This window comes from Lepisosteus platostomus, chromosome 17 (assembly GCF_059453375.1).
Source record: "Lepisosteus platostomus isolate fLepPlt1 chromosome 17, fLepPlt1.hap1, whole genome shotgun sequence".
Lineage (NCBI taxonomy): Eukaryota > Metazoa > Chordata > Actinopteri > Semionotiformes > Lepisosteidae > Lepisosteus > Lepisosteus platostomus.
In genome coordinates, this window is record NC_142627.1 from 25,023,894 (window position 1) to 25,038,713 (window position 14,820).

A 14,820-nucleotide genomic window follows, 5' to 3' on the forward strand; every position below is an offset into this window, starting at 1 on the left:
TGCTCAGCGTTCATCGCTATACTGGAAAATGAAGATCTAGTAATGTTGTTGAAACAGTGGAATGAGTTCAGACAGGTGAAAGAAATGCTTTCTGAAGTTAATTAACTTTGCTTTTCCAACTCCCTCAGTGTTCATTACCTTTAAATGGAGCCACACATTGGCAGAAGTAATTACCAGGCTGGTCAATGCAAGTGGCACCGTTCTTGCAGGGAGAAGAAGCGCACTCGTCTATGTCAGTTTCACAATGTGCACCTTTAATAAAAGGAAGAAATATACAAAGGGTAAGTAAGACAAGCAGTTGGCAATTTATAATTATTTTTCCCCGTAACACAGGGAAAAATGGAGATTAAATTACTTAGAAAAGAACCCTCATAAATAACATCTGAGAAACATTTGTTTTACCACACCACGGGCCTCAACAACTTCTTGAAGATTCTTGAAGCACACACTAATCTTCCCTTGGGGTGGCAGTATTCAAGCCAGTTGGGACGTTGTGTAATTTATCTCCAGAGATTTGCTTAGAGACTAAGTCGATGCTCTATTTCTCAAAAAATGCAAAATGGTACAACGAGTAAAAGGAGATAAAGAGGAATGAGAAAGAATAACAAGGGAATTATCTGATACCTGTCTAATGTGTGTCGAGTCATTTACCTGGAAGGGAGTTTAAAAAACAAAAAAACAGTATCTCTTCTTCACGCTACTCACCAGTGAATCCTGGTAGGCAACTGCATTCGTACCCATTGATAAGGTCAGTACACATTGCATTATGGAGACAAGGCAATGATTGACACTCATTTGTGTTGATCTCACAAGAGCTGCCTGTGGTCCAGAAAACAAAGAAGAGGAGATGTAATCTAAATTCTCAAGTCATCCAATTTTGAACAAAAGTGCTTTATGCATTTAAGTAATAGCTTTCCAGCTGTGACCACCATAACCATTAGCCCTACAGTTCACCTAGTCATCTAGGCTAAAAGTAAAATATGAATATTCTTTGGTATTAGTGAAGTAGGAACTAAAAGTTAATGGTGACCGAAGTGTGACTGACACTAAGCTGATTTCAATAGTTTTTCTATAAAGGGATACAGTTTCTTTATCACTTTATACTAGTATGAATAAAAAAAGGAAAATGACATTGAAATATAATGGAATTCATACAGTATGACATAAAGGGAGATCTTCCTTCTGTTCTTGATAAGCCAGTAAGTGAAATCTCTCAGAATGAAAAATGAAAACTGGCACAGTCATAAAGGTTACATCTCTGCAGAGGAAATAATTCATTAACCAACAGATAAGGGTATTACCATAGGTAATTACAAACACAATGTAGAAATTGGCCTGTGCAAATCTACTGCATGGAATCTGATTCCTTTAGCTACATCTAAATGCAAGATCATTTCTTTTAATGACAACAAATAACACACAATAGTAAAACTTTTTCTTGATTATTTAAAAATGAGAGAGTGACTTTGACCATCTCTACATGTAAGTTTTAGAAATACACAAATATCCACAAGGCACACATATTTATTTAATCTAAATTGTTAATGTTAAACCACTATTTAAACCTGATAACTCTCCAATATATCTGAGCAATTAATTTATTTTTCAGCTTCTCAAAAATAAAAGCCTAGGCATTATACATTACGGCACGTTCAATTTAACCGTATTTAGAAAATATGAGTCAACTCCCTGTGATATTAATATGGCCAGGTCTATTAAAACTGCCAAGATGCATCTCTCTCTCTATTTCACTAAACAAAATGACTTGAGGCATGTGTTGCTCTAAAATCTAGTACAAAAATAATTTCCTGAAGGTTATCATTTAACATGGTTAAGTTCTGCACTCTTCAGTCAGACTGGGACAATTAATGTGTCAGTCCGATTATAGAGAACAATAAAAGTGAAAGTTTTTTATAGTAATTTGTGTACTTAAAAAAATAAGCGACGTAAAAGAGTAAGCACAGATATACTGTATGAAAAAAAACTATCTTTGTTTTATCTTGTCAGATTGAGGGCTAACGTCTGACTGTGATGTGGCAGCAGTGCTGTCACTGAAATTGTCGCTTTGCATTGAAGGCAGGTGCTAAAAATGCCTGCGCTATTGATAGAAATAAAGCTCAAGGAGGTGAGATCTACACTTAGGGGATATGTTGTTGAATTCTACTGGTGGAATTCTACTTGTGACTACATTTGGCTTGTCGCACCTTAAAACATCAGACCAAGAATGGGTCAGAACTGCCCAACAGCAGTTTCAAATGTGAAAAAAAAACACTATGTAAAACATCAATGTGGTTTTGTGACAGTAATGGAAAAGTTATAAAACCTTCTCAATTCTCTCTCAGAGTTCTACAAGTGCACAAAAGATGTAACCACCCTAAGCATGTTCTATAGCTGCATCCATTTTAACTTCATTACAAATAAATTCGGTTTGAAAATGCACACTAATTCGACAACTTTTAAGGACTTGTTCCTAATGTATATTTTTCAACAACATTACACAACTGTTCTGCGTGGATTAATATGTTACCACATTCCAAGAAATAGGCACAATGCGATATTTCTGCAGCACTAATGTATTTTTTGGTGTTCTATAATTGATTTATGACACATAACAGTTTTGGTAATTTCTGTTTATTTACCTTCAATTCCTGCAGGGCACAGACAGCTAAAGGCATCCAGCTCATCAAAGCAAGTGCCACCATTCTGGCAAGGGTCACTCCGGCACTCATCTACTTCAATCTCACAGTTATTGCCTGGAAATAGGGAAAAAGCTCACTTCATTAAGAATCTGCTACACGTTGACTCACCAGTGCAACCAACAAGAAAAATCAAATTAGGTGGCTAAATGATGTGCGAGATCTCTCTGCTTTGGTCAAATGAATGTCAAAGGGCATGGTCACAACGGGGAAGACCAAGGGCATAATGAAAACAGCTTTAATATTCACTGAGTAAATAAATGCTTTACACAGCTCGGCTATGTCAAAGGCATGATCTTAGTCACTAAAGGGCAGGGGAAACAAATCTGTCCTTCAGAATCAAAATCAGTGGAAACTTGCTCAGAAATTTGATTGGTTAACCTACCTATAAATCCAGGAGCACAGAAGCACTCATAAGAATCCAGGGCATCTCTGCAAATACTCAGCGCTCCACAAGGCCTCTCCTGACAGTTGTCACTGTTTACCTCACAGAAATCGCCAGTGAACCCTAAGGGAGTAAACAAGCATACAACAGGAAGTGAGCACCACATGGAACTAACCACGGGCCTTGTGATTCGTTTTGAACACAATTCCGAACTAAAGGGTTTCTAATAAAAATGTATATTATAATTTAATTTTATTTTTTTTGCACAGTGCCAGTACACAGCCATGAGCACAGGGTCTGCCATTTATACAGTGCCCCTGGAGCAGTTGGGGTTAAGGGCCTTGCTCAGAGGCCCAACGGAGTAGGATTCCTCTGCCAGCTGCAGGATTTGAACTGGCAACCTTCCAGCCACAGGCACAGATCCTAAGCCACAGAGCCACCAGACCACTCTTTTTTATTTTTATTTTTTAATGCACGGAGTGTACCTCTACCTTTACCAGAAATCAATATTGTGAGTTTGCCTATGTTTTATTAAAATTATCAAACTTTATACGTCAATACTTATCCAATTATTACTCATTTGTTAAAACTTCACTGCTACTGAACATCTTAATGATTCAATGTAGATCAATACTGCTTCCATGTAATTTAAATATGAACTAGATTCATTTCCCAAATTAAATTCTTTATTTTGTCCATTTCTGCCTGTGTGAGACACTTTCCAGGTAAGCAGTGGCACAGGAATCCCCCAGGAACGTCCTCACACATTGATCCATAATGACACAGTCCTTCCACACAATGACTTATGGGAATTTCACAAAGCTGTCCAATATGTCCAGCCTGGCAGATCCATTTAAAGTCATTCACGAGATCCTCACAGCGGAGGCTTCTTCCAGGATCACAAGGGTTTGATATACATTCATTCACCTCAACAGAACATTTATCACCTTCAAACCCTAAAAGTATATGATTTTTAATTACTATTTAGTGTACTTAAGTATACCCATGGAATCTGAAATGTAACAGACTCCTCCAGTTTCAGCATTCTGCATATTACAAGACATGCTTTTATTGTACGTGTTAGTCATGATATCCTTAAGGAATAGAACAAGTCGGTTGTCATTAGTTCTGTCGTTTCTTGACAGACCTTCAGTGGCTGATGAGTTGGAGTTTATGTAATCATTGGTAATTGGATCAAGTTGAGAGCTGAATTTCAAACTTTAAACCTGAAAAAATGTGATTAAAATTATTTGTGGTATTTCTTGCAGCAGTTGACTATAGCTTATGTTTTCTAGAATAAATCACATTTGTACAATAATTAGATCTTTTCAGGATTTGAGATTAAAGCAATAACCTCAAACCAAAGCAAAGCTTAAGTGTCAAATTGATTAAATCATGTAGAAATTATTCCTGCAGTACCAGGCAGATGAAAATTATTTGAGTTGTTATTGATGTTGTTGATATTTTAGAGTTATGATTAATGGTTCTGTTGGAATTTGAATACAAAGCTTAGTAATTGTATCCTTGTTTTAGGAGAAAAGTTGAAATCTTTTAAAGAGCCTTTGATTCAATCTCTGCCTTGTGCATCTTCATTTGGTTGGTGTTTTACCCAGCTCTCATTTGCAATTCATGTTTACTGTATTACACACATTCATTAGAAGACATCTAATTTTTTAAATATTAAAAAAACAATGTTTGTTATTCTACGTAGGTATTTTGGTTTTAAAATTAAAGGTTCTTTTCATTTCCCAGAAAAGGGCCTTCATTTTTTAAACAAACTGACAGCTGCAGGAGCATTAAATAAAACATTTTATTAGACTAAGCTATTAAAGACAGAAGAGTTGCTGACTGATGCTAAGGAAAAAAGTCATACTGTTACCAAGAAAGCACGATAACTTAGGCCCAATTTACAGAATTCTCATAACAGTTGACAAATTCTTTATTTTGATATTTTACAATTGTTAATTAAAAAAGCAGAACATGCATGGAACCCAAAAAAAACGGATAATATACTCCGCCCACATGACAAAGCCACTGCTGGAAAGGGAGCATTTTTCAAGCTATAATGAGCCATGTATTCGAAGAATGGAGATTTTAATAGGACTTAGTAATTAAGGGTTCTGCCAGAGCAGCCTTATATCCAAGGGAAGTATACAGAATGAATGAGTATATATTCCTTATATATATTTCTAGATCTATTTTATTACATTTTAATATATCAATAAAATAAATTGTAGTGCTTTTTGCCAGAAAATAAAATTGTACAAAACTACTACTACTACTACTACTACTACTACTACTAATTATAATATGGCAACCACTTCCAAATAACAAGAAAGATCAAGCTTTTTTATAAATCATATATAAAGACACGTTTATATACCCTGGGTGCACTTTGAAACCTGGAGTGCTATCTGTGTGAAGCTGGAATGTTTTCCCCATGTTCACATGGGTTTTCCTGTGGGGAAACTGACTCTAGGGTGAGCCTGGGATGGACGGGTGCTTGCTGAGGCTCAGGCTGCCCCGTGGCCCAGAACTGGATGAAACAGTTAGAAAAGGAATGGATGGAAACTGGAAACCAGAACACTCTGAGGAAGCCTTGTGAACACAGGGAGAACATACAAACAAAGCAGACAGCACCGCAGGAATGGAACCTATGGCCTTCAGGGTGGTGAAGCACCAATGCTCACCACTGCTTCATTATGCCATCCAGCTGAAGTTTATATTTAATGCAGTTTATACTTGATCAATTCTTCATTCTTGCATGGGGCTTGCACTTTCTCTAACATCCTCTTTTTCTGATGTCACTTGCTTTTTCCTTTGCTCACTGGAGAATCTTTGACCTTTCAGTCCTCTGTATTGTGTAATAATTATTCTTTAAATTTGGAATCGCTTGTTATTTTTGTTATAGACATCTGATTTTGAATAGCCAATTGTGTGTTTTTCACATCTCATGTCACTGCTGTGAACCCTGCAAAGATACATACATGTATAATGTAGGGGAGAATGAGGAATTGTAGGCACAAGCCAGTACCCTGCCTATCAAAACTGAATTTTTCCAAGCATGCAGGAGGCTGCAAGGGCTACTGTGTTGCTGAGAGCTGAGATAACCCTGGATGGCTTATCCCACCCAATCAATGGCAGCACTATGACTTTTGAACCACAGTCTAGGTAATCTTGGTCACGGTCAGCTAGTGACATGACCCATGCTTAAACCCACCATCCACCAAATTTACCAGGACTGATCCCTGAGATAGGATTTACAATTTGAACAAACTGTACTTTAAACCTTCAGCACGTCTACATCTCACCCCATCTCTGAGAAGATTCCCCACTGATCTCCACATTCAGATAATATGTGCAATGTGACAATAGGAAGAAAAGTGTAAAAGCATGACAGACTAGAATTGCCTTCATTTTTAATACATTACCAGGTGCACAGACACAACGATACTCCCCAATCAGACTGTAGCAAGTGCCACCATTTCTGCATGGGTCAGCCTCAGACTCACATCCATTAATATCAGTAGAGCAGTTTTTGTCTGGAAAAAAATTAAAAAATAATCAATTATTGCACAAATTACTTACTTTTTAGTTATTGAATGTCCCGCAAATGAGTGTCTTAAAATAACACAATGGTTGTCTTCTCTGGTATTTCAGTGTTGTTTCATTGTGGTTTCTATACTGGAGAATATGTACTGCATACTAATAAACAGATAGCAAATAAACTAATTAAGGGTATAAATTATACATTTTATAATGTAAAAAGTGAAACTATTATTAACCACTACAGATTTGCAGCAACAACATTCTCAACTTGTTGTTCAAACTATAATAAACAAAAAAAGGTATGCTATTTCTTGAAAATAACCATTGGTATCCATTGCTTTGCAGAATAGAATCTGTTAATTAATTGATTAATTGAGTAAATTGACTAATTAAAATAATTTCAAGAATTCTGAATTTGTCTCAGATAAATCACAGATATTTAAATTTGTAAAACTCTTCCCTTCTCATACAGTATATGCAGTATTAAAGTGAAAATTCTTCTGTAAAGTTATCTACTGCCAACGTCACATTCCTACAGTGACCCACTTCCTGAATTGCTAAGTCTTATGGGTTACAGCCATGCTGATGGAACTGCATAGTTTTCAACTGGGCCTGCCAAGCTTCAGTTGTCTTAGAAAGAAATTGGAAAACACTACCTCTTTGGTCTTGACCTAAAAACATTATATTACACAGATTTTTAACCTGCAATTATTGCAGGGAAATTGAAAGTGTCAAAACTGCAGTGTGATCCCTCCTGGTCCAGTAAAGTCAAAGCAACGGGTCATGCGGAATCTTGTGAAGCACAGATTAGATCAGGAGTGGATGACAGCAGTGAAGCACTCAGCACTGCCTTCCTTCCCCTGTCATCTGCTATGCTCATCCTCTCAATCTATTTTCCCTCTCATGATTATATGTCAATCCATTGTCACATGAGGGCTTCTTTACATAGCATTTAAAACTCTGGTTTAAAGTTTCTTTTGTGTAAAAGCATCACCTCTAAATGATTATCTCAAATGAGAAATACACTATTTCTAAAAACGTAATTAGAATTCTCACTTACTCAGCATCACTGTATCTACAGTATAATCCTTTCACTTTGATCACTGTGTTCTAATTTCTTTTTTCTCCTTAATAATCCTGGATTGATGCTGTCTAGTGTCACCTTCTCTTCCCTTGACATTATTTCCCCTATTCTATCCCATAGGTCTTTAATTTACTCCCATCTCCTCTCTGCATGATAGGAACCTGCTGCACATCAGGCCAATGTATCAGGCTACAAAAACTGCTTTTGCGTATGAACCTTTATGTCATCTCTTGATTTATTTCACTGATGAAATTAAATCCTGTCTTTTCCTGAATTAGGCAGGCACGTTGGTAACATTCAATAAAATAAAGCAAAATGACTGCATTTACGTTTTTGCATGGCAATACAAAACATTGAAGAGGAAAGTCTGACGGCAGTAAAGCTGATGTTTTACAGATGATTAGAGAATTTGTCTTTATTATACAGTCTACATCATGAATAAAAGATACTGCACATGGCATGTTATAAGTATGTTTGTAATCAGAATGCAAAGAATTGAGAAACAAAATAAGACTGAGTAACATCAGAGAACCATGAATCAAGTCTTGGCAGGTAAAAAACTCTTTGCCATTGTCTTGCCACTAACACCATCAGCCTAAGCTGAATTTCAAAACAAAGGTAGAGAACTATATAAACATTTGACTATTTAAACAATGTTAACTCAAGCATTAAACAAACAAACAAAGTTCATAATCCATTTAATCTCATCATACAACATACGGCAATATTAATTTCTGTTATTATGTAAAGAAATGTCTTCATTCAACTAATTTGATCTCTGTATCTAAGTTTAACCAGTTTAAGCACTGAGATTTAAACTGAAGTATTTAAGTTGGCCAACAAACATCTTGAGCAGATCAACAGGCGAGGTAAAGTATCTTTTATATGATGTATGGGCTGACCTGCACTGATGAATAACTGCAGGATGCAAGAGCAATATGAGCTTGCTACACAGCTGCCTGAATCAATGAGTGGCTGTATATTAAAACAAATGAGCAAAACACATGATATTGCAACAACGTGCACTGCCTTGTTTGTGCTCCAGTTGTTCTTAGCAGTTTGCTCCTAATTGATTATGTTATTGCGATTAACTACACATCAATAACAGGGTCACAGAGAATGTAGAGCATTCCTACTAGCAGCATAGGAACATGCAGGACCTGATGTACAAAAAATGGACAGAGACAGTACAAACAAACCTGAATTTGCAGTTGTGTCAAAATAGAAAGGTAACATTTTTTATGTGCTAAGTCTTAATGAAAGAGCTTCACAAATTTAAATATTTTTCAACAGTTAAGGAAGTCCAATATTCTAGTATTGTTCAGCAGCAAGTCTATGGGAAGCCAGAAGTGTGGTGATATAAAGAATTCATTAAATCACAGCAGATAAAACTACTTGACATCTGAGCTTTGTGTTTGAAATTAATAATGAGAAATATGAATATTGTCAGTCCACCAGACAGAGCCTGGCTGTATTTTAGGGTGTTAATGTCCCTAATGAGTTTAATAATATTTGTGCATTGTTTTATCAAGTTCTTTATGTACTTACCATTGTACAATTTATGCATGAAGTGGTCCAGGAAAACAGATGTAGGCTAATCACTGTGAACATTCCTTAATTTGCTGTTTACACAAATGTAATTTATTAATTACCAATACAAAAATTGAAAAATCAATTGGTAGCACCTTATGCTACTCAATCCTGGCATTTTCATTTTCATCTGGTCTATATGAACATGGATAGATTTACTTTGATCAGTTACTTTTGCAAATATGTGGCAAGTGTAATTGCAATAAAACATGATATAATATAGCCTGAATGTTAAAATATTCAGTAGTTCTGAGATTGTTTCCTGATTGCAGTTTTAGCATCCAGATAAGAGTATCCTCACACAATTTCCTTTTAAAGAGTTTGCTGAGAGTATAAAATAAATACTCAGTCTAAGCAGTCCCAACTGTGGAATCAGTTAGATAGTTTTGTGTATATACTGTACATAAAGGTGTGGTTGCTTACTTGATGAAGACAATAAGTAGATGTTAGGATAGAGAGATGGTCTAATCTGCCCTCCTGTTGTAGAACGTCTATTCATCTGGATGTCTTTGTTTTTTGTGTTGTATTTTGTAGAAAAAAGCTAGGATCCCCACCCAGACCTTTAAATCAGTAGTCAATACAAGTCTTAGAGGACTGGTGTGTCCATGTGTTTTCTAGGTCTATTTAAGCACCAGCATCTGACAAGCTGGGAGAGTCTGTTTAGGTGGTTCAGTTAAGCCAACAATGAGCTGATTCAGGTTGTTATAAGCCCAACTCTCTGTAGACACACCAGCATTCCGGGATCTGTGCTTTGCATCAACAAAAGAGCTCAGAAGGTGTACAGTAAAAGTCCTGAACCACTATATCAGAGGCAGGGGCCTTCCACACTAGCAAAGTCAATTGTTGCATTATTGTGTAAAAAATGATGTACAGTACCTGAAGGGAACAAGACAATAACTAAAATTCAAAGGCATCGAGTATAGTAATTTTAACAATAAAAATTGAAACCCAGTACATAGATAAAACTTGATTTTCCATATCATGTTCAATCTCAACATTTCACATTTATGTATTTTAATAGGAAAAGGAGATAGGTTACTACATATCTGGAAGAACAAATTCCTATCCAGTGAGCTTTCTGCTAAGGTACTGTAAGGTTAACTGATTTTTGAAAAAAAAAAAAAAACATGATTTGAAAATGATGCTGTAGCCCAGGAAGGTATTTTTTCTTGCAGCAAAACATTAAGTAGAATCTTAAAAGGAATTGTTCAGCTTACCAGTAAAACCCGGAGGACATGTACACTCATAGTCACCCACCAGGTCAGTACATGTAGAGTTGTTTGTGCAAAATCCATAGTCACATTCATTAAAATTAATCTCACAGTTCAGGCCCTCAAAGCCTAGGGTAAGACAAAGCATTTGATCAACAACCATAAATAACTTTAATCAATATTCTTCAATTGCTGCATTTAATATACATGCACAAATAATTTAATAGAATAAAAAAAGTCACTTAGAATTTTAAAAATATTTTTTAACAGTATACTTTTGATCATGTCACCCACACAAATTCAGGTTGCTTGATGATTTCTGAAAATTTATCTTGGAATACATGTTTTGAAGGACATGCTTCAAGAACAGAACACATTGATCAAAACTATAGGTCAACATCCAAGTATCCTCTATTTCAGAAGAAATAAATGTTTTACATTTTGCCTGATTACTGCCTTTTGTCAGACCATTAAACTTGGGTTATTTTAGCACATTCTAACTTTAAAAGATAAAAGGTTAATGCCTTGAAGTGAAGGAGAGTGCTCTGCTCCAATTTCTGACATTTTATGCTCCTATAAATGTATTCCACTGCATGGTCACGCTACAAAATGACTATCATTAGTGCTGTCACAGGCCACGACTGCAGGAAGCCCATGACTAATGCTAAGCTATCAGCACCATCGGTGCAAGGCACATTCTCATCATTCCTCAAACTGACCATAGAACCAATTTCCACTGCTCCCTATGTCATAAAAATCTACAATTATCCTGACTTCATTAATAATGTATAACAGCTCGCATTTGCAATCAGACTTTAATCAGAAGTATGTCTCGCAGGTAGGGCACCAGCTAAGCCATGGAATTATTAGCAAAAATGCTAAGATTTATTTTCCTGACTTGATGACACAAACTTCCTGTACAGTAATTTATGGCAACTTTCATACTGTAGCCTTTTTACTATATTAACAGTTTCAAAGCAGAAACACTGAGTAATGTAACCAGACCCAATCAAGTGGGTGGATGGTCTTCTGAGAAGGGCAAAAGGCCTCAGAATGAAAGATTTAAATTTATTTCATCATCACAGCTAGACAGCAATTTCATGTTCAAACACATAGAACAGCATCTTTTCAAGTAGGAATATATTTGACATTCAAAATTAACTAGGCCCCTATGTTTTCCAATTGAAGAATGATTGGTAATTTTATGTGACTCCAATATTTTAACATTTTTCATTTTTGCTATTAAAAAAGTACTTAATGTACAGTATAGTATCCATCACACACAACACCACTTCATTATGTAAAGTTCTAGTTACTAGATAATTTCATAACAATGGACTGATTATCTTACAGGAAATAATGATTAATTTGCAGAACAACTACAGAAAGGATAAAAAGATTGTGGTTTATGACTTGAAGTCTTGGAATGATTCTCTTCACCAAAGCAGGGGCATGTCATAGAATTACACAAGTATTATGAATGAAGTCTTTTTCACTTGGACTTATCTTCTGTCTTACTTAAATAACCACACAAGCTCAGCATTCATGAAGATGGTGGCAGTGTGATGGACACAAGTGTTAGACTGATGTAACTGGACTAGTCAGGGCCAGATAGGCTGGGAAGCAGTCTGAGGTCCTTGAAAAGGGCAGGTAATGTGATTGTCATTTTCCTTGGGAGAGACCCTAGAGAGCAGGAGTGTGGTGCTCTGAGAGAGGGCTGCCCCAGGCCTGGCTCCTGCGCAGGGAGAAACAGTGATTCATTGCTGCCCCTGCAGTGAGAAGCACTAGCAAGAGAGTCATAGTCCTGCATAATTTTCTCAAACCTTATGACAATAACAATAGATCTAAAATGGATTTTCTGCATGGGTGTAAACTGAGAAGTTATTTAGTTGAAAGTAAAACAGTTCTATTTGTTACACACACTTATTCCTGGTTTTAAAACTGTTCAGTGAAGCTGAAACACACAGAAAAGAGCTCTTAGATGATCCACATTCACTTCTATAAGCATTACAAACATATTGAACTTCCTAACATAGAAACCCAAGAACATTTATTTAATGTGCTCTTTAGAAAATATGCAGGAATAATGTAAACAGCAGATCGGTACTCTAAAGTTCAGCTGTTTGGTGAAAAAACTGAACTTACCTTCAGGGCAAAAACAAAAGTATCTGCTGACATCATCCAAACACACGGCACCATTCTGACAGGGCTCGGAGTCACACTCATTTACATTTATCTCACAGAAATGCCCAATGAAACCTGGAGAAGAACAGCATAATTAATGTAGTTCCTTTGGTGTGTGTAATCCCTCAGCCAATTAGGATTTGTATGACTTTGTTTTCCCCACTCAATATCTACTTTACAAAGCTGTTATTGATTTAGAGCTCATTTGGCGCATGTATATGTAACCCACTGGATCATGGTGTTTTATAAAGGCACTCATTGTTTTACCAATTAACAATAATGCACTGGCCTATTTGTGAAGAACATAGACATGATTTAAAGGATTTGTAAAAAAGCAACATAAAATATTAATATGCAAAATACATTGTTACATTTTATATATTTTAGTTTACTTAATCATATTAACATTCAGTATTTCCTACATTCTAGACTACAGTATAGCACCAGGTCACTTTTGATATTGCATATTTAAAGGGGGAAAAATACAAAACTGTAAAGGACTGACAACTACAAACTCCTATTTGTTGCTTTTACTTTAATAAATTTACTTTTACTTTAAATAAATGTCTCCATTTTTCTGTATCCAAATGTATTTGATTAAATTTCATTTAATGCAATTTTAGTTCAGTATCCTTAAAATACTGTAAAATGTTTTCCTTTAATATTAATATTTTATTAGAGAAAAGAATGCCATGACTTTGATGAAAGATAAATCCTTGCCTCTCAACATAGACCTGCTTTTCTTGATAGACTGCTTGGCTAAAGAAGAATGACATAAAATGAACATAAGGTCCCCTCTGATAAACGAAGAGGCTTTTAAAATTGCTGACCTGCCATTGTCAAGATGCAGTGCTGTATAAGCAGGTTTTTTCATCATTCATGCCCAAGACATATTAAAATATTGCACATTATGATGCATAAGAAAGGAAACACCTTGGTCTAATGGATATAATCAAGTATTGTAAACACAGATATGGAACAAAATCAAGGAAAATGTGAAGAATAATATAGATCAAGGTGTTGTGATATTTTGACAGTGACAAACTGAAACTTTTACCAACATTCTAACACGTATGATCTCCCACAGCACCAAAAAACATTATTTCTAACCAATCTCTAAAGACCAGGCCAGATGAAAAGTAAAATATGTTGTAATAAAGGCAATGAAGAACCTCCCATAAATAGAGAAGTACTATACTGTAAATATACTGTACAGTTTGATGAATGTAAGAGAGGATTTTACAAAACTACAACAAAAGTCAAGTATTTTACAATATAATATTACTTCCCACTAATTAAAAATCATTGCAAATCTACCTGTTAATGTTTAATATTTAATAATGTTTCTTTTTACCACAATTAAGATTCAAAATGATTTGAGGTTGATTCTCTTTATCTGTTAATATGGGACTACATGTTTTGTTCCCAATTCATGACTTGTCAAGACTGTCCTTATTCAGTTGCCAGTTGCCATTACAATGCAGTGTAATATAACAAGATGTTCTCTATTACTTTTTGCAATGATACCAGGCTATGTACACATTTTCTGTTCTGCTTTGCATTGCCTTAGCAACCCAAAGCTACAATTTCCTCTACAAAGGAAAAACCAAGTGACAAAAGCCACTAATTTCAGTGATTCAGCAGTTAATGAACAGACATCAAACAGAACTGCAGCTGCACCCAACAAACATAATAATCACGCTTTAATCCGGATGAAGCAGTCTTTTCTGTTTTTATATGAAATCAGAGACCGCAAAACAAGTGCACAATCTTTGTGAAGCTGGCAGAGAACTCTAGAGTTTATTTCAATATGCAATTATTTTTCTCATTTCTAAGTAGAAATAAATAAACATGAAATTTGATCATCCCTATTTTTCAGGATAAAAGCAGTGAAAAAAAATCTAGTCGGCATGTCAGCTCTGGATGGGGGGTGGGGGCAGTATATTTCATACAGTATTTTCAGTATGAAAGACATTATGAGGATAGATTGTTGCAGAAAAGGCATACAGGATAATTAGATTAATGTTTATTTTAAAAAGCTGTCTTAGTATTTTGAAGGGCTATCTTGTATTGAAGACATTAAGCTTAGTAAATATAGTCAAAACAAATCGCATAGGCACT

General features: G+C 35.6%; 1 protein-coding gene across 2 annotated transcripts in view; it reads right to left on the reverse strand.

The window, feature by feature from the left end:
• Positions 1-14,820, reverse strand: part of eys (EGF-like photoreceptor maintenance factor) — a 350,285-nt gene that overhangs the window by 260,999 nt on the left and 74,466 nt on the right. For both annotated transcript variants that reach the window (XM_088610149.1, XM_088610150.1), the window contains exons 14-20: positions 12,661-12,774; positions 10,522-10,644; positions 6,513-6,623; positions 3,082-3,204; positions 2,640-2,753; positions 706-819; positions 139-252 (exon numbers count right to left, since the gene is read on the reverse strand). In XM_088610149.1, the coding sequence (XP_088466275.1) occupies positions 139-252; positions 706-819; positions 2,640-2,753; positions 3,082-3,204; positions 6,513-6,623; positions 10,522-10,644; positions 12,661-12,774 (813 nt within the window). The remainder of the gene's footprint in view (positions 1-138; positions 253-705; positions 820-2,639; positions 2,754-3,081; positions 3,205-6,512; positions 6,624-10,521; positions 10,645-12,660; positions 12,775-14,820) is intronic.